Source organism: Galeopterus variegatus, unplaced genomic scaffold, assembly GCF_000696425.1.
Source record: "Galeopterus variegatus unplaced genomic scaffold, G_variegatus-3.0.2 Scaffold1161, whole genome shotgun sequence".
Lineage (NCBI taxonomy): Eukaryota > Metazoa > Chordata > Mammalia > Dermoptera > Cynocephalidae > Galeopterus > Galeopterus variegatus.
The window spans coordinates 204,431-229,677 of NW_007727272.1; the positions used below are offsets into that span (position 1 = coordinate 204,431).

At 36.1% G+C, this 25,247-nt stretch overlaps 1 protein-coding gene across 1 annotated transcript; it reads right to left on the reverse strand.

Annotated features, from left to right (window-relative positions):
* Positions 1-274: 274 nt before the first annotated feature.
* GORAB (golgin, RAB6-interacting) lies at positions 275-24,566 on the reverse strand. The gene is made up of 5 exons (XM_008575254.1): positions 24,441-24,566; positions 14,881-15,238; positions 12,582-12,683; positions 9,891-10,031; positions 275-816 (listed from the first exon to the last, which is right to left on the reverse strand). Exons 1-5 carry the CDS (start codon positions 24,499-24,501, stop codon positions 369-371), a joined length of 1,110 nt encoding a protein of 369 aa, XP_008573476.1. The 5' UTR covers positions 24,502-24,566; the 3' UTR covers positions 275-368.
* Positions 24,567-25,247: the final 681 nt, after the last annotated feature.

Consider the following 25,247-nt stretch of genomic DNA (forward strand, 5'->3'; position numbering starts at 1 on the left):
TGATCTAGGTGCGGGAGCAACTCCAAGGGTGGCGTTCCCGTTGCCGGTCCCGGTCCGGTACGGGCGCAACACTGAGGGTTGCAATCCGTTGCCGGTCACGAAAAAAGACAAAAAAAAAAAAAGAAAGAAAAAGAATAAAACGAACACTGAAGGAACTGGACCAAATTCAAGGTGAAATATATGCACCTAGATATAAAATTATCATAATTTGCGACTTGAGAATGGTCAAAAATGTTAACCTACTAAAACTAATCATGAATTCAAAAATTAAAACTGTTTTAAAGAGGCTTTTATCAGAGGTTGGGGCATAATCTACTGCAGAAAGTACTTTACTGAATACAGTATTAGTTGAAAAGAACAGTGGCACTTCATGTGGCCAGAGCAGCTGAAATGTCATTAACTTCTTCATTTGGGCAGTCTGGACTAAGAAGGGGGATGCTATTGGAATTTTCACATTGTTCATATACCTTTGGGGAAGTAGCTTGTTCTTGATGCTTTTTGCTCTCTTTACCAAATCCTAATGTCACACTCTCCCCAGCAGGCTGAAATGGCCTTTCTAAATGAACCATCTGTTTCCCTGCTTCTGCTTCTTGTTCCTGCAGCAATCTTTCCACTTCCACCTCAAGCTCCAAAGTCTCCTCATCAGCTTGTACATCCAGTTGTTGCATCAACTCCTCCAACTTCTTGGCCTTTCGAAGCTCATTTTGTTGTATGATTGTACAAAGGTGTTCAGTGAGCTGCTCTTTTATCTCAGTCTTGCGCTGTAGATCTAACTTTGCTGTAATGTATTCTGCTTCAGCCCTGTCAAATCGCTTCCTGTAAGGACAGGTACAAAGAATGGTCCGTAAGTTTTCCATTGAGGAAGATATTTGAAAGAAAGTCTAGAAACAATAATTAAACTCCTAAATTGAAAAAATATATATGAGGAAGAAATGGATATTAATATTTTACAAACACATGTTAGAAAAACTAGGCTATAGCTGTGGAAGATTCACAACATCCTTATTTGGATTCACCTGATGTAACAACATTTTTCTGCACTCATTTCTTCTTTCCAAAGTTGTACCTGAGTGAAGGCAGGCTAAGAGGGTTAATTCAGTGGTATGCTACTTCCAGAAGGGAGGAGACCACTGATGTAGAGCATTTGTCATTTTCTGTGGTATAAATACTATCACCCAGGCCAATTTCATGACATCACTGAATGCAAATTGGGAAGAGATGCACAAAATCTGCTCTCATGAGCCAGTGCAAGCTAGCTCCAGCACAAAACTAGTTCAATTTATGAAAGGTAAAACAAAAGGTGGAGAAAGCCAATCTGTATCTCTTGATTAATGGATTGGAAAAGGAAGAAAAATTTCAATGAAGGATAGGACAGTGGTGGGGAGGTGAATACAAATGGAACAGAGCACACCCAGCAAAATGATACTGGGTGAGGGCAAGAAGTAAACATCAAGCAGAATAGAAAACCTCAGTATAGGTTTAGGCAGGACTTCTCACCCTTAGCACTATTGACAATTTGGGCCACATAATTATTTGTTGTGAGGAGCAGTCCTGTATCTTACAGGATGCTGAACAGCGTCACTGGCTTCTACCCACTACCTGCCACTTGTGACTACCAAAAATGTCACCAGACATTACCAAATGTTCCTGAGGGGGTAAAATTGTTCCCAGTTAAGAATCCCAGGGTTAAGTTGTCCTCACTCTCTCTATTCAGCAGCAACAGACAATTGTTACACTTTTATTAGGAAATTTTCTGTATTTACGCATATGTAAACTCTTTCAAAAGGTAATGACAGTCTTATGGGAAGTAGTGTAATTCTACTGGAATTTAACTTAATTACCACTAACAATTGTGAAAGTCATGTTGTCTTGCCTGTTATGACAGCCTACATCAACTCAATGTAGTAAGCAGTTTCTAGTACAAGAGTTAAAGCAAAAAAGAAACAGGTATATCTCCTAATGTAAGATTCTTTGTACTGTAAGGAAATATACTGGGAAAAAAGAAAGGCTTTGATTTTAAAGAACCCAGGGTTCAAAAACCTTCCTCTGCCATTTACTGTATGTACCTGTTTTGGTCAAGACTTTTTTGGATGCAAAGAACAGATATCCAGTAAGTAGCTCAGGTAAAAATTGGGTTTTATTGGAGAATACAAGAGGCAATTTCACAGACATGCCATCAGAATCAAAGGCTATTCTATTCAATTCTTAGAGGCAAACAGTTTCTCTCACTTCAGCTTTCCTGTCATACTCACAGCCCAATCACCAGCTGCAGATCTACATCACATTCATTTCACTCAATCTCTCAGTGATCCAATTCCATAATCCCAGAGGGAGAGACTGGGTTGGCCTGGCTCATCTCAGTTTAAACAGAGGTGCTAGTGTCAGGCCATGCCATGAGCCACTGTTTAGCCTATGCATTTAATGTCCTAGAGTCAGCAGCCCATTTTTGTTCCAATCAGGCGTACCCTAGGGTCAGCATCATGAGTACAAAAGACAGCCAGGTTCCAGTGGAAGGGGTCATGCAATGACTGAAAACTCCAGTACAGTGACTCTGGGCAGTTACTTCAGCTGAGTCTTAAGTCTATCTTAGACTCATAGGAGTGTTAAGAATTAAACAGTTAGGGTCAGCATCATGAGTACAAAAGACAGCCAGGTTCCAGTGGAAGGGGTCATGCAATGACTGAAAACTCCAGTACAGTGACTCTGGGAAGTTACTTCAGCTGAGTCTTAAGTCTATCTTAGACTCATAGGAGTGTTAAGAATTAAACAGTATAAATAGGGCAAGCATCTAGACTAGTGCCCCAACAGGCACTCAAGCAACAAAACTTCCCCTTTGGAGCATCAGAATAAAAAACTACTGCTAGTACATAAGTAAACATGTGTCTAAAATTAAGATTACACAGAATTTAGGGACCTTGTATTTATACTTGAAAACTCTTACATAAATGTTCATTTATCATATTTCTTTTTTTACTGCCACAAAAACTACTGCTAGTACATAAGTAAACATGTGTCTAAAATTAAGATTACACAGAATTTAGGGACCTGGTATTTATACTTGAAAACTCTTACATAAATGTTCATTTATCATATTTCTTTTTTTACTGCCACCTAGTAAATATAAGAATATCAGCCAGTCAAAGTAAGTTATTAGTGATTTACAGACTGGGCTCATGAATACAGAATTGAAATTAACATTTGCAAATAGGTCTCTAGGTTTCCATTGATCTCTAATCCCAGATAAATCACTTACGATTTTGTATTTTGTTTATGTATCTAAAGTCTTTCTGGCCAGAAACATGCATATACATTCTCAGAGTGATTTGATGTTTAAAATATTGGGTTAGTTTCACAAACTGCACTACCAGCCTTGTGGGTCAGGTGGATAATACCAAATCAGAGTATGATGACGTGTAAGACATATTGAACTAGAAATGCAATTTTGGAATTGTTTTGTTACTTTAAAGGGACATTGAATGATTTAATGAATATTATTTAAAGGATTCTAGAAACTGTCTCTTGGTTTTGGTACCTGTGAAATTTTTTTAAAAACCCAATCATTAACCTCTGGTATACCATAAGGTTCCACTGATCCACTTTCAGTTTTTCAGTTCTTTTTCTGTGCAGTTCTATTTGTACAGATTGACACATCATGATTTTTATCTTTTCTTAGAAGTCTTTCAAAGAACAAAGAAAAAATTTACTTATTTTTTTAAAAAACAGAATAAAACAAATTCTATTTTGCAATTACTAGATTGGTCCAACAGACCCTTTTATAAATCTAAGATACATTACGGGATTATAGAGATATTGCTTTTCCTATATCTTGAAATATTTTGCTATTTCATCACCCTGGGAATTATTTCATCATTATTCATCATTCCCATTTATGCTAAAAAAATTAAAATAATAAAACAGAGAATTAAGGGATGATCTAAAAGGATGATGCAATAATGAAATAAATTATCATTGCTTAGCTTCTGTAATGTGCTGTCCAAAGTATTACATCAACTCAAGAAAGTATAAAAGAAGACTGGAAACTCCATCTTTGTAACTTGTTCTCAGTTTTCACTGAACACAGTTGAGAATTAATATATTTTTTCATTTTCTGCCAATATTGACAAAGTAGAGAAAATTCACAGAGGAAAACATTTTGCCTCTGTTAGACAAATGAAAAGAGGAATTCTGTGGGAGGCTAAAAAATGGCCTTTCAAAGATATTCACTTCCCAATCCTTGGAGTCTGTGAATATTATTATATATGACAAAAGAATGAAAATTACCTTACATGACATAAAATGTAATTAAATTAAGGATTTTGAGAGAATTTTATTTCAGATTATCTAGTTGGTACCTAAGTACAATCAACGTATGCTTTTAAGACAGGTGGAGGAAGTTTTGAGAGAGAAGAGGAGGAAGCAATGTGACTATGGAGGCACAGAATGGAGTGGTATGGCCACAAACCAAGGAATGCCTACAGTCACCAGAAGTTGGAAAAGGCGGGGAATGGATCTTTAAAGTCTCTGAAGAAAGCATGACCTTACCAATACCTTGATTTCTGATGTCTGGTCTCCAGAAATGTGAGAGAAGAATTAATGTAGTTTTAAGCCACTCAGTTGCAGTAATTCTTATGGCAATCCCAGGAAACTAATACAAACTCTTTTGACATGAAATTGATCATTTAAGTGAAATCTCAGACTGTGAGAGTTTAGAAAATCGTATCGTAGGTGAATTTTCTCAAACTCAAGAATCAATGTGTGAAAAATATATTTCTAAGGATAAAAAGGAAATGTGATAGCCTCACACAGTTAGTAATTTCAAAAGGAAGAACTTAATCACCCACTATTTTACAGGTACCTGGACTACTCTGTGCTGCTAAAGGGATATAACAACATTCTCTCAGCTTTTTAAAATGTTTGAGTCAAACATTACATGATGCAAAGAGGTTTACTTTGTTTATATTCTTACCAAAATTTTTAAATGAAGTTGTTTTCCACAATCCCTTTTTTCTTACTTTTATTAAGTATTCATAAAATGATTCAAAACATTTGCCTCTGTGTGTGTATATAAGAATGTTTATTAAACTTAGATGGTAAGTAGTGCTAACTATTTTTCTTAGTATACTGAGGATTCAAAAAAATGTTCTACAAGAAGCCACTCTCAGTTTTATAAGCTGGTCTGGGTAGCATATGGCAACATTGCAACCATACCTCTGAGCAGCAGCAGCAGCAGCAGCAGCTCTCAAATAGGCTCAAAGTGCTGCTTCTCCTCAGAGGTGTCTATCCTAACACCTACACCTACAGAAGCCAATTTTAAAGCGAATTCTGGCCTATTCACTGTCCAAGAACCCTTGGCAAACATAGCACTGTACCAAGGTCTAGCAGAAGATATTATTTTTATTAAAAAAATCAAGGCAATCTNATCTAGACTAGTGCCCCAACAGGCACTCAAGCAACAAAACTTCCCCTTTGGAGCATCAGAATCAAAAACTACTGCTAGTACATAAGTAAACATGTGTCTAAAATTAAGATTACACAGAATTTAGGGACCTGGTATTTATACTTGAAAACTCTTACATAAATGTTCATTTATCATATTTCTTTTTTTACTGCCACCTAGTAAATATAAGAATATCAGCCAGTCAAAGTAAGTTATTAGTGATTTACAGACTGGGCTCATGAATACAGAATTGAAATTAACATTTGCAAATAGGTCTCTAGGTTTCCATTGATCTCTAATCCCAGATAAATCACTTACAATTTTGTATTTTGTTTATGTATCTAAAGTCTTTCTGGCCAGAAACATGCATATACATTCTCAGAGTGATTTGATGTTTAAAATATTGGGTTAGTTTCACAAACTGCACTACCAGCCTTGTGGGTCAGGTGGATAATACCAAATCAGAGTATGATGACGTGTAAGACATATTGAACTAGAAATGCAATTTTGGAATTGTTTTGTTACTTTAAAGGGACATTGAATGATTTAATGAATATTATTTAAAGGATTCTAGAAACTGTCTCTTGGTTTTGGTACCTGTGAAATTTTTTTAAAAACCCAATCATTAACCTCTGGTATACCATAAGGTTCCACTGATCCACTTTCAGTTTTTCAGTTCTTTTTCTGTGCAGTTCTATTTGTACAGATTGACACATCATGATTTTTATCTTTTCTTAGAAGTCTTTCAAAGAACAAAGAAAAAATTTACTTATTTTTTTAAAAAACAGAATAAAACAAATTCTATTTTGCAATTACTAGATTGGTCCAACAGACCCTTTTATAAATCTAAGATACATTACGGGATTATAGAGATATTGCTTTTCCTATATCTTGAAATATTTTGCTATTTCATCACCCTGGGAATTATTTCATCATTATTCATCATTCCCATTTATGCTAAAAAAATTAAAATAATAAAACAGAGAATTAAGGGATGATCTAAAAGGATGATGCAATAATGAAATAAATTATCATTGCTTAGCTTCTGTAATGTGCTGTCCAAAGTATTACATCAACTCAAGAAAGTATAAAAGAAGACTGGAAACTCCATCTTTGTAACTTGTTCTCAGTTTTCACTGAACACAGTTGAGAATTAATATATTTTTTCATTTTCTGCCAATATTGACAAAGTAGAGAAAATTCACAGAGGAAAACATTTTGCCTCTGTTAGACAAATGAAAAGAGGAATTCTGTGGGAGGCTAAAAAATGGCCTTTCAAAGATATTCACTTCCCAATCCTTGGAGTCTGTGAATATTATTATATATGACAAAAGAATGAAAATTACCTTACATGACATAAAATGTAATTAAATTAAGGATTTTGAGAGAATTTTATTTCAGATTATCTAGTTGGTACCTAAGTACAATCAACGTATGCTTTTAAGACAGGTGGAGGAAGTTTTGAGAGAGAAGAGGAGGAAGCAATGTGACTATGGAGGCACAGAATGGAGTGGTATGGCCACAAACCAAGGAATGCCTACAGTCACCAGAAGTTGGAAAAGGCGGGGAATGGATCTTTAAAGTCTCTGAAGAAAGCATGACCTTACCAATACCTTGATTTCTGATGTCTGGTCTCCAGAAATGTGAGAGAAGAATTAATGTAGTTTTAAGCCACTCAGTTGCAGTAATTCTTATGGCAATCCCAGGAAACTAATACAAACTCTTTTGACATGAAATTGATCATTTAAGTGAAATCTCAGACTGTGAGAGTTTAGAAAATCGTATCGTAGGTGAATTTTCTCAAACTCAAGAATCAATGTGTGAAAAATATATTTCTAAGGATAAAAAGGAAATGTGATAGCCTCACACAGTTAATAATTTCAAAAGGAAGAACTTAATCACCCACTATTTTACAGGTACCTGGACTACTCTGTGCTGCTAAAGGGATATAACAACATTCTCTCAGCTTTTTAAAATGTTTGAGTCAAACATTACATGATGCAAAGAGGTTTACTTTGTTTATATTCTTACCAAAATTTTTAAATGAAGTTGTTTTCCACAATCTCTTTTTTCTTACTTTTATTAAGTATTCATAAAATGATTCAAAACATTTGCCTCTGTGTGTGTATATAAGAATGTTTATTAAACTTAGATGATAAGTAGTGCTAACTATTTTTCTTAGTATACTGAGGATTCAAAAAAATGTTCTACAAGAAGCCACTCTCAGTTTTATAAGCTGGTCTGGGTAGCATATGGCAACATTGCAACCATACCTCTGAGCAGCAGCAGCAGCAGCAGCAGCTCTCAAATAGGCTCAAAGTGCTGCTTCTCCTCAGAGGTGTCTATCCTAACACCTACACCTACAGAAGCCAATTTTAAAGCGAATTCTGGCCTATTCACTGTCCAAGAACCCTTGGCAAACATAGCACTGTACCAAGGTCTAGCAGAAGATATTATTTTTATTAAAAAAATCAAGGCAATCTCCCATAGAAATTGACTGCCCTGGGAATTACCTTTCAGTAGAAATCTGGACCATAATATTATATTACCAATTTATAATTTCTCAATAATCACAAATGCAAATTTAGAAAATGTTGTCTTAATGTTATATATAAATAAAAAAACCCATGGTTCTATTCACAACTGTTGATGGCTTCTCTTAGACTTAACTCAAGAGCTTAGGCTTTTAAAAACAGCCTCATACAGCATCCAGTTACATACTACTATGTCAATATCAATACCATGAGAAATTGTCATCTTTAGCTTGTTAAATATGTAAAAATTTACTATGTAAAATATTTTTACTATGCAAAAATTTACAAAAATTTCATTAAGAATATTTATATATTATGGGATATTTTCTCCTTTAACTAGTATTCCCATCTTCATTGTGGTTCTCTGAAGACTAAAACTATGACATTTCTTATAAATAATCAATACTCGAAGGCATCCTTCACCATCTTCCACTAGGACAGAATTAAAATGTAATCAGGTTATTTTTCTGCTGAAGTACTTAGCACTGTACCTTATAATATGAATTATTCACATAAAAGGCTACAAAGACATAAAAATGTTCCTCTGGAAAATTTATGGTACAAAGAATAAAATGTGCTAAAAATCAAGGCTTAGTTTAATATTAAAATCTTGGTTACCTCATTAATGACCTTATTAACAGAAATCTGGAGCCTCTAGTTATCAGCTACTGATGGCATTAATTTAGGCAATTAATTAATAAAGGCAACCCCTTAATGTTAATAGCATATAGCCAAACAACAATTACAAAAATCACAAGGACAACCACAAACCTCTTTCTTAAACACCAAACAGTGAATTAAAAACCACAAGCAAGCATTTCCGCTTTATTAAATTGTTACATAAACATCTGATGTTGTGGTTTACCCTGGACTAATGAGGCATTCTGATTGATTTCTAGTGTTACAGAGAAAGATACAAAACTGAATCATTAACACAGCATTCCCTTGTGAAAAAAGACAAACCAGGATGATTAAAGCAATGTTGAAAGGACTGAAAACTCTGAAATTGGACATAATTTTTTACCCTTTTATCTGTTTGCAAAGTCCATGTAATTCTTTACATGTGTTAGTTTGTTTTAAAACTACTCCATGATGTTTTTATTCTCTTTAAAAAAATACCATTGAGGATAGGGAGCAACTGGATAAGGCACACAAAGAATAATTACGATTTATAATGATGAACATGCTAATAATATTGATTTGATCATCACATCCTGTACACAAATACTGATAATCAACTCTGTACCCCATAAATAGGCACAAATAAAATTTTTTTTAAAAGATTAAAGGAAATTAATAATAAACCAAAAAGTATATATACCAATGGTTGAAATCAAGGAAACATGATATCAAACTGCTCTGTACAGAATAAAATCGAAAAGAAATAAATAGGAGAAACAATTTCAAGTTTCCAAAACAGACGGGTATTTTCTTTAAAATATTCATAAGTTTTTAGAAAATAAACTCAATTCTCTTACTTTAATGAAAACAGAAATGAGAACTAGGCTATAATCCCATACAGACCATATCAGAAAATCAAAAATTTTAACAGAAAAAGAACAGACCTGGTGGTAGAATAAGTTTTACAGCAAGTCACTCAGACATTTATTTTGCTAAATCCTGAAAGATTCAGAGTCCAAAACATTAAACAGCAAATGGCTTAGCAGGAAAGACTAACATATAAATAATGTAAGAAATGCTCTAGCAAGCATATGAACAAGGAAGGTTCACTGGGAAAGCAGAGTTAAGGAAGACTTCACAGAAGAGGAGACACTTGTATTAGCACAAAGGAGGAATAAATACAGCTCCTAATGGGTTGTTATGAGGCTTAAACGATGATATACATAAAAGTTCCTGGCCCAGCTAGCAATAAACATTAATTCAGACTCCTTGTTCAAAGTGCAATGTCCTCAACTCACCGAGCATATGAATAGTCTAAGCTGGCCTGATCAATCCAGTTCCTGAGGATTCCAATGTCAGCTGATACCATGTCATCTAAAGCCTGTAACTCTTTCTGGATCCGCTTTAGTTTCATGGTCTCTGCCTGAGTTCTTTCAGATCTAGAAAATCAGAAACATGAGTGGAAAAAATAACATTTTAAAACCATGTATAAGTAAGATACTATGTATATTATAATTAATGATTTTTTAAAAATTGGAAAAATCAGAAAAATTGAAATAAAATAAATGCTAGTAACATTTTGGTATATCTCTAAGACTGCATTTGAACTTTTTTCCTTATTTTTTCAAACTATCTATTAGTACCTACTATTTTCATAAAAAAATTAAAAAGTAAGAGTTAAAAAAAAAAAATCCCAATAAATAGTTCTGGAGAACAAGCACTAAAAGAATATATCTGTATTCCCTTTACATTGGAACATCCAACACAACTTTCCAAATTTCTTGTCTTAAATTCTTCTTGTTAAACCCATTTTCACTTGTCTGATACTTACCTGACATCAAGAACAGATGCCTGCATTAAGCGACATTTCTTTATGTCTGAAAACATCTATTTGGTTTTAAGTTTCTTAGGACTTTGGTTTTAACTTTAATTGCTTTGATTCTTATTCTCTAGGCAAAACTACAGGTCCTCAAAATTCTTTGTAAGGCTAAAAACCAAAACACTTTTTTCTTTCCTTGTTTAAAAGCACATTCAACCTCATCATCTCTCAGATCCCTCACCAACCCCAAATATAATATACACTTAAATAACAGAATAAGCAAATATAAAAGCAAACCTTTAATCATGATTTCACTCATTTCAAAATTTTATACACATTTTTGAGGGAGAAGAAAACCTTTCACATACAACCACATATATGCAACTTACATTCTCCTGATTTCTACTCCATTATGCATTTTCCCATCCTTTCTGCCTACAAAAGTTCACTTACCAGTATGATCCTTTTACTTCAAATACTTCACTGTCTACTTATTAATAATCCAAACGTTATTTCTTTACATTTATGTCTATATCAGTGCTTTCTGTCTTAAATCAAAAGCATTTAGAGAAAATCTAATCTGCTTCCGAGCCTATAAATCTTTTTGTAAAATCCCTTGTAAATAGCTTCCCCACTCCAAATTGAAGACTATCAAAATGATTTTTAATAATCCCTTGTGGGAAAAAAAAGATGGCATTACTCTTTTATATGTTTTTTTTCCTCTTGAAATGCAGTAAGTCAGTGAGTTGCATATTTCCTATTCTTCATAAAAGATCAAGGTGTACCAGTAGTAGTGTTGCACTCTTACCTGCCTGTAATCCTGCCCCGACTGTGACAATTGTCCAGCTAGGGCTGGGTCTGGAGCTCACAGACTCATCAAACCCATTCCAGACTGGGTCACAAACTCTTTACACGCCAGGCTAAGTCCCCAGACCCCTCACACACAAGTCTATGAGCTAGGTAACTGGTAAACAGGTCCTCGGAAGCAGTAGGTTTGAGAGCATGGCCGTACGGGTGCAGACACCCGAGGCAGATGCCAGCCAAGTCATGGAGCTCCGCATGAGCACTAACTCCACCCCCCCCCACACACAATTTGCTTATGAAGAATGTGCCACACCACCTCCAACCGGAAGGGGGCCTGATTAAATTATCCTATTTTCCCAACAAGCAGGAAAAAAAATCTTCATTTTCACATTTGTATATCTCTCTGGCAGATAAAATTCTGAATTACTCTTACATCCACTTACCTTCCTCCTTTCCCTCTTCTCCTGCACCCACTCCAGCCTCAAGCAATTATAATTTTGCCAGACTTTTCTGGAGGTCTAAAAAGAAACTGCAACTGAAATGCTTGCATTTAGTTCTCACTATCTCAACCATTGCTTTATTGACTAAGTTTAGTTTCTCAAGGACACAGGAGATTAGAAACTACAAACTAAAAGGTCAGCAAGAGTGGTGGGGGATGTGTAGAGTGGCTCAAATGGGAATGTTACTGTTCAGGGCCAGTACAACGCAGTAAATAGAAGGGATCACTGACAGACTCACAGAGGGGAGAGAAAAATTGAATCTCACACAGTGCTCATAATGGTGACCTTGGGTCATCAATAAATGGTAACTATATCACATATTTTCTACTAGTGAGGACAGGGTAAATTATTAAAGAAACATGTCCATTGGAAAAACAATTAAGATTTGTGGGAGTATAAGTCACTTATATAGAATAACCTTATTCCTCTACACAACAGATGATTAAGGCCTCCCCATATCAAAATTAAAACCTGCATTTTTGGGCCGAGCCCGTGGCGCACTCGGGAGAGTGCGGCATTGGGAGCGCAGCAGCGCTCCCGCCGTGGGTTTGGATCCTGTATAGGGATGACCAGTAGGCTCACAGCGCTCACTGGCTGAGCGCGGTGCGGCCGGTCTCAAAAAGGACAAAAAAAAAACAAAAAACAAAAAACCCTGCATTTTGCTGCTAATTTAGATATATTGATAGCTATTTACTGCTTCCCTTATGAATGTGTAGATGGCTAAAACTGAAAACACTAATGCTGGTCCCTAAGTTTTAATTGCAACTGTATTCAGTGTAGTAGAACAGACATAGGAAGATAATTGTAAAACATGGACAGAACTGATTGCTGGTTACAAACAACCTCTCCTGATTCGGGTGTCTCACCTTTCTGCAATAGCTTTAGCCAAAAGAGCTTTCTTACGTTTATTTTTCTCTTCCATCAGCCGTTGTTCTTGTTGGAGGACTTCCCAACGAGATTTTTCTTGCCTAGGGAGCAAAACAAGTATAAAAATGAGATTATGAAAGAGACTGCTACCCCATCCCGCATCTTACAAGTCTCAGTCCCTAAATATAAAATTTAATCAAGCAGATTATGTATCTTTTCTTTCAAAAGTCCTCTTAAAAAAAACCCATCTGAAGTTCATTATTTTGTTCTAATAGGAACAAAGACTATAATCTGAAGTAAAGAGGCTTACATAAGTTGCCCCTTTGAAATCCATTATATGTATATATTCTAGGAACCCACAAACTGGAAGCCAGAGTACTGTGGCGTTTTTCTAAGAGTACAAAGAAATTTGTGTAAGTTGATTGACTATTATATGCAAAATGGAGATCAAAATAAATTGGTCTGTAGCTGATGTCATGGTATACCTTTTAGAGTTCTCTATAATGAAGTCTTCTCTACCTCAATATCCTTAAGACAATAATCAATGTTTATTTCATATATTTCCTTTCAATTTGCTATTTTCCAACTTTCAGACATTTTTAAAGAGAGTAAAACACTATGAACTAAGATTTGAATGCTGGGCTAAAGAAAAACTTCAAAGATCTGAAGATGTATATTGTCTTCCAATCTGTCCAATTCTGAAAGAAATATATTAAAATTTCCCATAAAGTCATACACTTGACATCAACACAAATTAAACAAGGTAATGGCAAAACTATTTATTCTTATTATTGTGATTTCTTACAGTCATTATTATCAGAAGTCTCTATTCACAAACCTAGTAATCACTTCCAAAACTATCTTCTTCTCTCCATTCCTACAGCTTCCACCTTAGTGCTTGCACTTGTCATTTCTCACTTTTACTATCACAGGCATCTCCTCACCAGCTGCCTTAGTTTCAGCCCACCCAGCACTCTCCCAAGTAGTCTGCAACACTGACACCTGGAATTTCTCTAATCACTATTTTGATCAGGGATTTCTCCCTCAGAGGCCTAGGTGGTATCCTGCTGCATCAGTGAACTCACTAGACAGGCATCCTCTGCTTCCAAGGCCTTCCTCACTTTAATTCTCTACTATCCTCTGGCTATCGTTTGCCTCTCCCAGAAAAGTGAGATGTCACCTCTGAGCATTCTCTAGAATACAGCTGTCCTTTCTCCTTCTTAGAACCACAGAATTTCTCCTTTTTGTTAATGGTTCCTCAGATTACAAGTCTTCTATACAATTTCTCCCAAATATCTAAAATAAGAATAATTTTCCTAATGATATCCAATCTAAATCATCCAGCTCAATTTAAACTCACCCCCACCTGACTAAAGCCTTTGCACTTGTTCAATGTTGGCTTCATAATTCACATAGGTTTTTTATCTCTTATCAAAATAATTTCTTAATTGTAAATCCCTGGTGGGCAGAAAACATTTTAAACTCATAATATAGAATCTGGATCAGCAGAGATTAAAAAAATACCTGAGATTAGACAAAAATATCAGATACTGAAAAAAGACTCAGAAAAAAGAAAACAAATAAATGATATTCTTTCTCCTTTATGAGTGGTCAGGGGGAACAAAGAAATGAATAGATATTAACATGTAAGCTATCAAATAAAAAGTTCTAAGAATTCACAAGTCACACAATGGCCATTTCCACAAGAGTGTGGCTAAACTAAATTATGTAGGTCGCTTCTAGTACAAATGCACTAAATAAAGAATAAAAAGAAATCTAATGATGAAGCTGTATTATATAATTAGTCCCCTCAATTTCCTACACTCTCTCCTTGGACCATCCCTTCATATTTCTTCACAAGTACCCTTTTCTGGGCCAGTGGAGTTATAGTCTGGAAGTCGAAGAATGGGTTCAATCTGAGGAGAGTTACTGCGCATATAAGCATTGCTTCTGGTAAAGTGTAAAGGGCACAGACTTTGGAACTAGACAAGACTTATATGTGAATCTCAACTCCACTACTTACTAGCTGTGTATTATCTTTAGGAAGATAGTATCTTATTTGAGTCCGAGATACCTCATCTATAAAGTGAAAATAATAAACATGCATTGTAAGGCTGTTGTGAAGACTAAATGACATAAAACATATAAATGCCTAACAATTTTTTAACAATTTATTCATCACATTTCTAGGCTTGAATATAAAATTAAAAAAATATTTTTAAAAACTATATTTCCTCAAAGCCCAGTGGGGAAAAAAAGATAAAACGAAACATCTCATGGATATATAGACTTACTAACAATTCCACTTTCTTTTTCTCCAATTTGCAATCTGGCTTTGGAGGTAGAACCTCAACATTTTTGTGACCATCATGGGAATTCTCAAGTCCCAGTTCCCTTGGTTCACTTTCAATACTCTGTGGTTTTCCATCATCAATGGGAGAAGTGAGTGTAAGACTCCTAGGAAGAACAGTGGGAGAAGAATGTGGTTTTTGAGTGTTAAATCTCTGTTTTGGTGCAGAAAGCAGCTGCTCTGGAGGTAATGAAATTGATCCATCTTGAAGCCCAAGTTTTTGGCTTTGCTCTAGAAGGGCTTTTTCTCGCTGAAGTTGTTGTCGAGTTTTCTTCACGGGGAGACGCCGCTGTGGTTCAAATGAATCTATATAAAAGAGAATGAAGAAAAATTTCTTCGTGTGAGCAGCAACTAACTATAATTTCTCTAAGAAAATAAAACAATGACATTAAACTTTGATGATAACTCTAGAGGTCCCCTCACTCCACTCTCTATCTAGAAAGCTCAGGAAAAAACAGCCGTCTTCCTATACGATTTCAATAGTTCTCAAATCATACTATTAATATTTAACAAAAACTGTCCCAGCTCTCAATTTACCCTCAGAGGAAGTCCATTTGTCTATGAATTGGGCCTTAGGACACAAAGCAAGGTTTCTCTCTCAAATGGATTTCATAACTGTCAAAAGAATCAACTAATTTTGACCAAACCAGGTAGACAACGGAATTCTCTGTCTTAAATTTGATTTATGGTTCTGTCTGCTCTCCTGAAACAAAATGATGGCTGAGTTTTAAAATGTGAATCCCCTCTCTTAAATTTTAATAGCTTTTAGGACAATTTGATACATAGGTAGACACTACAACAGGAATATAATTAAGTCTCTTATTTTAGGAATGCTAGTTAATACTAAATTGTTTTCTTTCATCTTGCAAGGTCTAGTCAGGCTCTAATCAGTGCATTCAAACTAATTTCAATAGTAGCCTGAATAAAGCAATAGAGGAAGATAAAACAACTGGGCAAAAAAAAAAAAAATTTTTTTTTAAAGTATAAACTAAATAAAATTTTTTTTAAAAGTATAAACTAAATAATAATACTTCTGTTATACTTTTTGGACTGTCCATACCAGTATTAAACTTCTAGTGCAGACAACTGGAGAATTTGATTCACACTCATACTATATTTAATTTTTTTTTTAAAGTATAAACTAAATAATAATACTTCTGTTATACTTTTTGGACTGTCCATATCAGTATTAAACTTCTAGTGCAGACAACTGGAGAATTTGATTCACACTCATACTATATTTAATAAGATCTATAAATAACATTCTCTATAAAATGCCTGAGAAATGAAATTATGATGAGTCCTTGTAAATGAACAACTCAAACAGGACTTTTCAATTCTGCATATTGACCTTTGAAGCAACACAAGTTTATTATTCAAATTTTCCAAAGTAGAGTTAAAGGCTCTGGAGTCACAGTCCCAGCTTTGCTTCTGCCTACCTCAGTGACTTCAGGCAAATCAATTAATTATTCAGTATCTTAGTTTCCTCATTTGTCAAACCAGTTGAAAATTACCTGCTCTACTTAACTCATGGAATTAGTGTAAGGCTTAAATAGGTCTAGAAAATATTTTTTTTAAACGAGAAGTACTATCAAAAGTAAATGTTATGGGCCGAGCCCCTGGCGCACTCAGGAGAGTGCGGCGCTGGGAGCGCAGCAGCGCTCCCGCAGCGGGTTCGGATCCTCTATAGGGATGACTGGTGCGCTCACTGGCTGAGCACGGTGCGGCCGGTCTAAAAAAGGACAAAAAAAAAAAAAAAAAAAAGTAAATGTTATTGTTGATTTTAACCAGAAACACAAAGTATCCTGCTGCAAGATGTAGGAGGCCCATATCTTGCAACAGGAACTTATACTTGGCTTTATTCACACCATCAGAAAATGTCACTGAGCTTGCATACCTCCCACTTGAACTCATTAGCTTAATTACTAATACTCCCTCTGAGAAATGCAAACCAAAACCATACTGAGATATCATCTCACTCCAGTTAGACTGGCTATTATCAAAAAGACAAAAAATAACAAATGCAGGCAAGGACGTGGAAAGTGGCATTGTAAATTAGTACAGCCATTACGGAAAACAGTATGGAACTTTCTCAAACAACTACAGATAGAACCGCGATATGATCCAGCAATCACACTACTAGGTATATAATACCAAATGAATGAAAATCATCATGTCAAAGGGAAACCTGCACTCCCATGTTTATCACAGCTCTACTCACAATAGCCACAATATGGAACCAACCTAAATATCCACTGATGGATGACTGGATAAAGAAAATGCAGAATATATACACAGTAGAATACTACTCAGCCATAAAAAAGAATGAAATTCTGCCATTTGCAGCAGCATGAGTGAGCTTTGAGAAAATTATGTTAAGTGAAATAAGCCAGGCACAGAAAGAGAAATACTGCATGTCCTCACTCATAAGTGGGAGCTAAAAAATAGACAGACAATAATAATAACAATAATAAAAATAAGTTGAACTTTCAGAAGGAAAGAGCAGAACTATGGTTGACAATAATAATAACAATAATAAAAATAAGTTGAACTTTCAGAAGGAAAGAGCAGAACTATGGTTATTAGAGGTGGAAAAGGGGGAGTGGAGATAGTGATAGGTTGGCTAATGGACACAAAACAGTTAGGTAGGAAAAATAGGATCTATTGGTGTACGGTTGAGCTAGGCATCTAATAATTAACAATAATTTACTGCATGTTATCAAATGGCTAGAAGAAAGATCAAATATTCTCATCAGAAAGAAATGATTAAGTTTTGTAATGAGTATGCTCATTATCCTGACTTGATCATCACACTTATATACATGTATTGAAACATAACACTGCATTCCACAAATATGCATAATCAATACATTTCAATTAAAAAATAATTTTTAAAAAGTCCCTCTGAGGGCCAGCCCCGTGGCGCANGGTGCGGCCGGTCTAAAAAAGGAAAAAAAAAAAAAAAAAAAAAAAGTAAATGTTATTGTTGATTTTAACCAGAAACACAAAGTATCCTGCTGCAAGATGTAGGAGGCCCATATCTTGCAACAGGAACTTATACTTGGCTTTATTCACACCATCAGAAAATGTCACTGAGCTTGCATACCTCCCACTTGAACTCATTAGCTTAATTACTAATACTCCCTCTGAGAAATGCAAACCAAAACCATACTGAGATATCATCTCACTCCAGTTAGACTGGCTATTATCAAAAAGACAAAAAATAACAAATGCAGGCAAGGACGTGGAAAGTGGCATTGTAAATTAGTACAGCCATTACGGAAAACAGTATGGAACTTTCTCAAACAACTACAGATAGAACCGCGATATGATCCAGCAATCACACTACTAGGTATATAATACCAAATGAATGAAAATCATCATGTCAAAGGGAAACCTGCACTCCCATGTTTATCACAGCTCTACTCACAATAGCCACAATATGGAACCAACCTAAATATCCACTGATGGATGACTGGATAAAGAAAATGCAGAATATATACACAGTAGAATACTACTCAGCCATAAAAAAGAATGAAATTCTGCCATTTGCAGCAGCATGAGTGAGCTTTGAGAAAATTATGTTAAGTGAAATAAGCCAGGCACAGAAAGAGAAATACTGCATGTCCTCACTCATAAGTGGGAGCTAAAAAATAGACAGACAATAATAATAACAATAATAAAAATAAGTTGAACTTTCAGAAGGAAAGAGCAGAACTATGGTTATTAGAGGTGGAAAAGGGGGAGTGGAGATAGTGATAGGTTGGCTAATGGACACAAAACAGTTAGGTAGGAAAAATAGGATCTATTGGTGTACGGTTGAGCTAGGCATCTAATAATTAACAATAATTTACTGCATGTTATCAAATGGCTAGAAGAAAGATCAAATATTCTCATCAGAAAGAAATGATTAAGTTTTGTAATGAGTATGCTCATTATCCTGACTTGATCATCACACTTATATACATGTATTGAAACATAACACTGCATTCCACAAATATGCATAATCAATACATTTCAATTAAAAAATAATTTTTAAAAAGTCCCTCTGAGGGCCAGCCCCGTGGCGCAGTCGGGAGAGTGCGGCGCTGGGAGCGCAGCGATGCTCCCGCCGCGGGTTCGGATCCTATACAGGACTGGCCGGTGCGCTCACTGGCTGAGCATGGTGCGGGCGACACCATACCAAGGGTTGTGATCCCCTTACCAGTCACGAAAAAGACACACACACACAAAAAAGTCCCTCTGAAATTCAGTTCCTGCCGCTTCTACTTTATTTTGCATTTTTATAGAAACTACCCGTAAGATTAAAAATGCTAATTTTTTCACTCCCAAACAATAAATAAATCAGCCACTTAAAAACAGAACATATTGTTTTACATACCGGGTATTGGGGGCTGCAAATATCAAGAAGACCTGGGTAAACTGAGGAGCCTAAGTCTAGTTTAAAGGGGGCAATGCATAGTCACTTCTAGTCAACAACTATCACTAAAAAATTTAGGTCAGTATAGACAGACATTTTGGTTTTTCATGATTAAAATTCAGACTTTTATGTAAAATAACCTGATTTTTAAACGTGGGGAACTATATCAATCAGGAAAATCTAGATTATGCTGTAAGGGGAAATAACTCTGGAATCTTAGTGGTTTTAAACAACAAGGTTTATTTCTCATTAATGCTATGTGCCAGCAGTGTTAATCAGTCTCTCAGGGCCCCAGGCTGATTGTACGGTCACCATTTAGTGTTGCTAGACACCATGACAGGGGGAGAAGAAATTGCTCAGGAAGGTCTTCATACAGCAATTAATTACTATGACCCAGAAGTGACATAACACTTCTGCTCATAATTCAAAGGCTCAACTAGTACATGGCCCTACCCCAAAACAAGGGAAACAGGCATATGCTGGTTTGGCAAATAATGATTACTGCTAGTATTAATTTAAAAAGAAATGTAAAGATTGGAGAAAGAAAAAAGAAAAAGGCAAAGAAATAAAGAAAAAAGGAAATAAGGAGGGGAGGGGAAGGAAGGAAGGAAGAAAAGAAGGATGGGAGGATGGGAGGGAGGGAGGGAGGGAGGCAGGGAGGGAAAGCCGAACACATTTTTGGGTTAAACTAAGCCAACAGGCTACAAGTTTGTGCTCTCTGCTTTATATCCTTCAAGCCCTGCTCCCTCCACCAGAGAAAGCTATCATTTGAATCATAGCTGTATATAATCTTATTTTTTTTTTACTTAATATTTTATTGCCAATACTCATCCATATTTTCATTCTGAATATTGCATAACATTCCATTGAGTGAACAAACTAGTCTACTGATCTTCTTCCACTGATAAACATTTAGGTTGATTCCAGATTTTTGCTTCTGTGAATTTTGCTGTTATGTCTCCTCTTTTACATGCACAAGAACTTGCCTTGGATGTTATTTAAGAACTGCTGGGTCATAAAGTATAGTTTAAGAGAAAATGTCAAACTGTTTTCCAAAGTGAATTTCCTCTAGCAAAGTATAAGATCTTATGGATGCACTTTCTCTTTAATATACGATATTGTCAGACGTTTTAATTTCTGACAATCAAATAGGTATAAAGTGGTATCTGACTGTGTGCTTTTGATTTGTAATTCTCGCTCATTGGTAGTCATGAGCATGTCTTATTTTTTTTCCTATGAAATATTCATGTGTTTTTCTGATCTTTCTTTTGGTTTGTCTGTATTTTTCGGCAGCAGATAATTAGAACATAATTAAAGACAAGATATTTTAATACCAGAAATTATCATGTACCTAAGAATAAATCTAACAAAACATCATGTGTTTTTCTGATCTTTCTTTTGGTTTGTCTGTATTTTTCGGCAGCAGATAATTAGAAAACATAATTAAAGACAAGATATTTTAATACCAGAAATTATCATGTACCTAAGAATAAATCTAACAAAACAATGATCAAGATCTCTATAAGGAAAATTCTAAAATTTGAGATATTAAAAGACATAAATAAAGGGACACACATACCATGTTAGTGGTACTGTTAATTATGTGAAGATGTCAAACCTCCTCAAATTGACTGAAAGATTCAATGCAATTCCTATCAAAAATCCTACTGGGTTTTCCATGAAATTTAGTAAAATTATTAGAAAATATTATATGAAAGGATAAAGGTTCAAGAATAGCAAGTGAAGTTGTAAAGAAGAAGAGCAAAAGGACTAGACTATTGGATATCAGGAACATTACGAAGCTTTTAAGTGTGGTACAAAATGACCAATGGTAGAGAACCCAGAAACTGATTAATACATGTATGAAGTGCTGGTATATGACAGAGGCTGAATGTCAGTCAAATCAGCAGCAAAAGGTGTAATTATTTAATAAATGGGTCTGGGGTAAAAGTGGTCTTCTATATGGAAAAGATAAAATCAGACCCATACCTCACATATATAAATTAACAGAAAGTAAAGATTAATATCATTTAGACCTTATAGTAGGAGACTGATTTCTTAAGACACAGAAATGTTAGCTTTAGAAAAAGACTGACAAATATGAATATATTAAAATTAAATACTCAGTTTATCAAAAGACAAAAGTTAAAAGACAAGTTACAAACTGGGAGAAGATACTCAAATGGCAAAGAACTAGTATCAAGAATTAAGAACTTTTAGGAATAAATACTTCCTTTAACTAGAAATTGACAGCATGTGGCCTATTTTTTTACTTCTAATTTTTTCATTATGAAATAGATCATACATCAAATATATATATATATATATATGTATGTATATGTCACATACACACTCTTCCAACCTGTATGGTTTATTAAAAATAACAACACAATTTAAGAAATAAAACATGAGGTAACTGTGGGAGACATACTGCTGTTCAAGGATAGACATATCCTCCCTCTTTTGGAACACACAACAGAATTTATTTCCTGTCCCCCAAATCAAATGACTTTCTTTTGTTAAAATGAAATATAAGTAGGAGTGACACGTGTAATTTACTGGTAAAAGCATTTAATTGCCAATGTTCAATTTTCAATCTTCTTTTCCACCTGTCATGGTATGGAGTGACTACGTGGAGCAAAGTCACCTGACAACCCAGGTTAGATATGAAACTAGAGTGAAAAATAAATCTTTATTATTTCAAGCAATCGATATTTGAGGGTTATTTGTAACTTCTGCATAACTTGGCTTAATATTTCATAATTAGCAATACCTCTGAAACCCCCTATGTATTTGCCCCTCCCTGATCACATCCCCTTGCCTCCCCACCAATTCGCATTTTGTGATTCATTCCTTTGGTTTTCTTTATAGATTTTCAATATCCCTAAAAGAATGTACATGTATATTCTTTGTACATGACTTTGTATGATTTTGGCCTTATATAAATGGTACCAGACAGTATATATTCATCTGCAATTTGCTCTTTTCATACATTATACTTATGTAATTTATATATGTTAATGCATGTGGCTATAGGTAATATATTCCCACTAGCTGTATAGTAACAAACTAGATGAGTATACCATAACTTACTTATCCATTTCCTTGTTAATGAACCTTTTTGGTTGTTTCCAACTTTTAATATTATAAACAATACTGTTAAGGACATTCTTGACCACATTGCCCAATGTACAACAGGTGTCTCCAGAGTACTGTTGTCCTTATTTATGCTGGCAACCAACCTCATCTTCCTAAATCATTTAATTGCATTTTTAAGTTTGGAGAACATCCAACTCTCCTGAGAAATCCAAGGCAAAAAGACTGAGGCAGAGCTGGGATGTCTTTATGCCAATTACTGTGTTTGATTATAGGTATACAAAGTTGCTAAGATGTTTTCTCTGTCCTCAGGTGCTCATATGCTGGAGATTTGGTGTCCACGCTCTAATGTCTCCCTATCAAACCGCAGGCCCTTAACACCCTCTATCTATGTCAAACTGTACAGATATTACAAAATACAATTGTACTTCAAAAAGTTAATGGAAAAATAGAATTGAAAAGATAATATAAATTTTTCCATGATCTTTCTGAGGTACCCTCGTATACTTCTACATCACAGGTGTATTGTTAGACTTCTACATTAAGTCTTCTTTACTTTGCCTGACTCGTCTCTGCTAACATATAACCTCTGTGAAATCTTTCCAACTCACAGCACAGTGAGGTTCCTCCTAGTTCTGTAGCAAGCTCTTGTACAACATCTACCATTACGTTATTTTCTGGCTTATCTTCTGAACAGACTATAAGCTCTTTGAAGGTAGCGGTGATGCCTTGTTCATCTTTGTATGCCTAATGCAAAAACTGATACCCAGATCTTGAAGTCAGATCAGAAGCAAAGGTACCTGTACTCTGTACATCTAAATATGTGAGTGGATGTTAAAAACACAAGCAAAAGAATCTGAGTACATCAAGCTAGATAGACTCAGTTAACCACACACTTTATGATATAATTTTTAAAGGCCTCTGGACCAGTCGAAATTTCCCGAATCTATGTAACCTACACTGGCTCTATGCTACTAATTTACTTCCTTTTCCACTTGTTAGTCCTACATTATTCTCACATCTATGCTAAAAATGCACAGGCTAACTGAGCAAAATCCAATTTTCCCACAAACTCTAATAATGGCATGACAATTTATTTAATTTTCTTCCTAAAGTATTTAAATTATGGTACCAAGAGTGTTGTAAACTTCTCACAGAAGTTGTGTGTACTACCAGGATTACCATACAGATCTTTAAAAAATTTCAACCACAAGCAAAGCATATTTTACATCACTAAGAGTTTCCCACCAAGTATCAGCAAACTTAATTCACTCATCAAAAGTTTAAAAAATAGTACGAGCCCATTCAGTGATTACTCTATAAAGCTGGACAGGGAAGCACAAGATTTTAGCTTACCCCGAAGTCAGCAGGGCTATATTCGTGCGCATATATGCATACAAAGGCTTCACATCTAACCTCTCAAAGACTCTTTTGGTTTGTTGACTCTCAAGAGTTGGAAAGAACTGCAAAATCATCTGGCAACCAGAAGTGAACGCAATACTCCAGATGTATCATGAAAAGCACCGAAGATTTTTGAGTTTATTCAGACCCCTGTGCTCTCTTTTCCAATCATTACCTGCTTCTATAAATCTATCACAATTCTAATATAGTGTATGCCCTTCCTCCTTCCTTTACCCTGACCCCAACCGTCCAACCACTGATTCGTGCAGCAATCCTCCCGATAGGATCCACCTAGGCCGTAGGCTCACTTCCTCTACCAAATCCCATTCCTTTCACAGGGAAAAGTCAAAGCCCTGAAGTGGATTCCTGAACCCTCTTTTCTAAAAGAAGACTCCAGTCCCCTGGGCTCGCCCCTCCCACGTAGCTGCAGTACATTCATCTCAGTAGCCCCCTCAATCCTGTCCACCCACTTACAGCTCCTTCCCCCACCACACATAGCTTCCTCCCCGCCCCTTCCCCCTCGAAGCTGCAGCCCCGCCCCTCCCCCTTAACAGACCCAAGAATTAAACCTCTACACGCACATCCCGTTACCTTTAGCCTGTTTTAGTCTCCTCAGCTCCTCCTCAGAAAAACCGGCCCAACCCTGCGCCATCCGCCCCAGCTGTCGGTACCCCCAGAGAGCCCAAGTCCCAGAGCACCAACTGCCAACACGGCCGCCCAGGCACATCCGGGTTCTTCCCCGGCCGCGGCCGACCGGCCAATCAGCTCCGGACACAAGGCCCCCTCTCTCTCCGGCTTCAGGGTCCGACTCCCTCCGAGGCTGCCTTCGGCAGTGCCGGAGGCTCCCTTCAGCAGTGCCTAAGGAAACCATGCCACCCAGACGTTCGTGTCCCCTGACTTGGCTCTACTCTCTGTCGCTATGTCTCATTCTCGCTGGTTAATCGCTTCAAGAGATAAGATAAGAAATGGCGGTTGGGATAATAATGGAGATAAACAGGCAGTTAGGAAGTGGCTATGAATCGGTGGAGGAAAAGGGAGGGCGTCAATGCTTCTTGGGGTCCTCCGTAAATTCGCTGGGGCGGAGTCCTGTATCTGGTGGCGGGCGGTGCGCCCTTTGGCTTGTAGCGTAGGTAGCCTTCACGGTCGTGTGCTGGGCTGGGATCGTGAAGTGCGCTGGAAACATCCTTCAGACCGACTGAGGAAAATCATCAGATTTAGGGTTTCAATGATGAAGAAATATTTAAGAGGGCTGGGAACAGACACGTTTGACATAACCCTGTCGCACGGGCTATATAGCGTCTCCCGGATTTTTTTTTTTTTTTTTTTTTTTTGCTTTGTGGGCAGTTTTTTTGATATTTCTTTTGTGAATGATTCTGGCTAATTTGTGCCCTTTCTCCT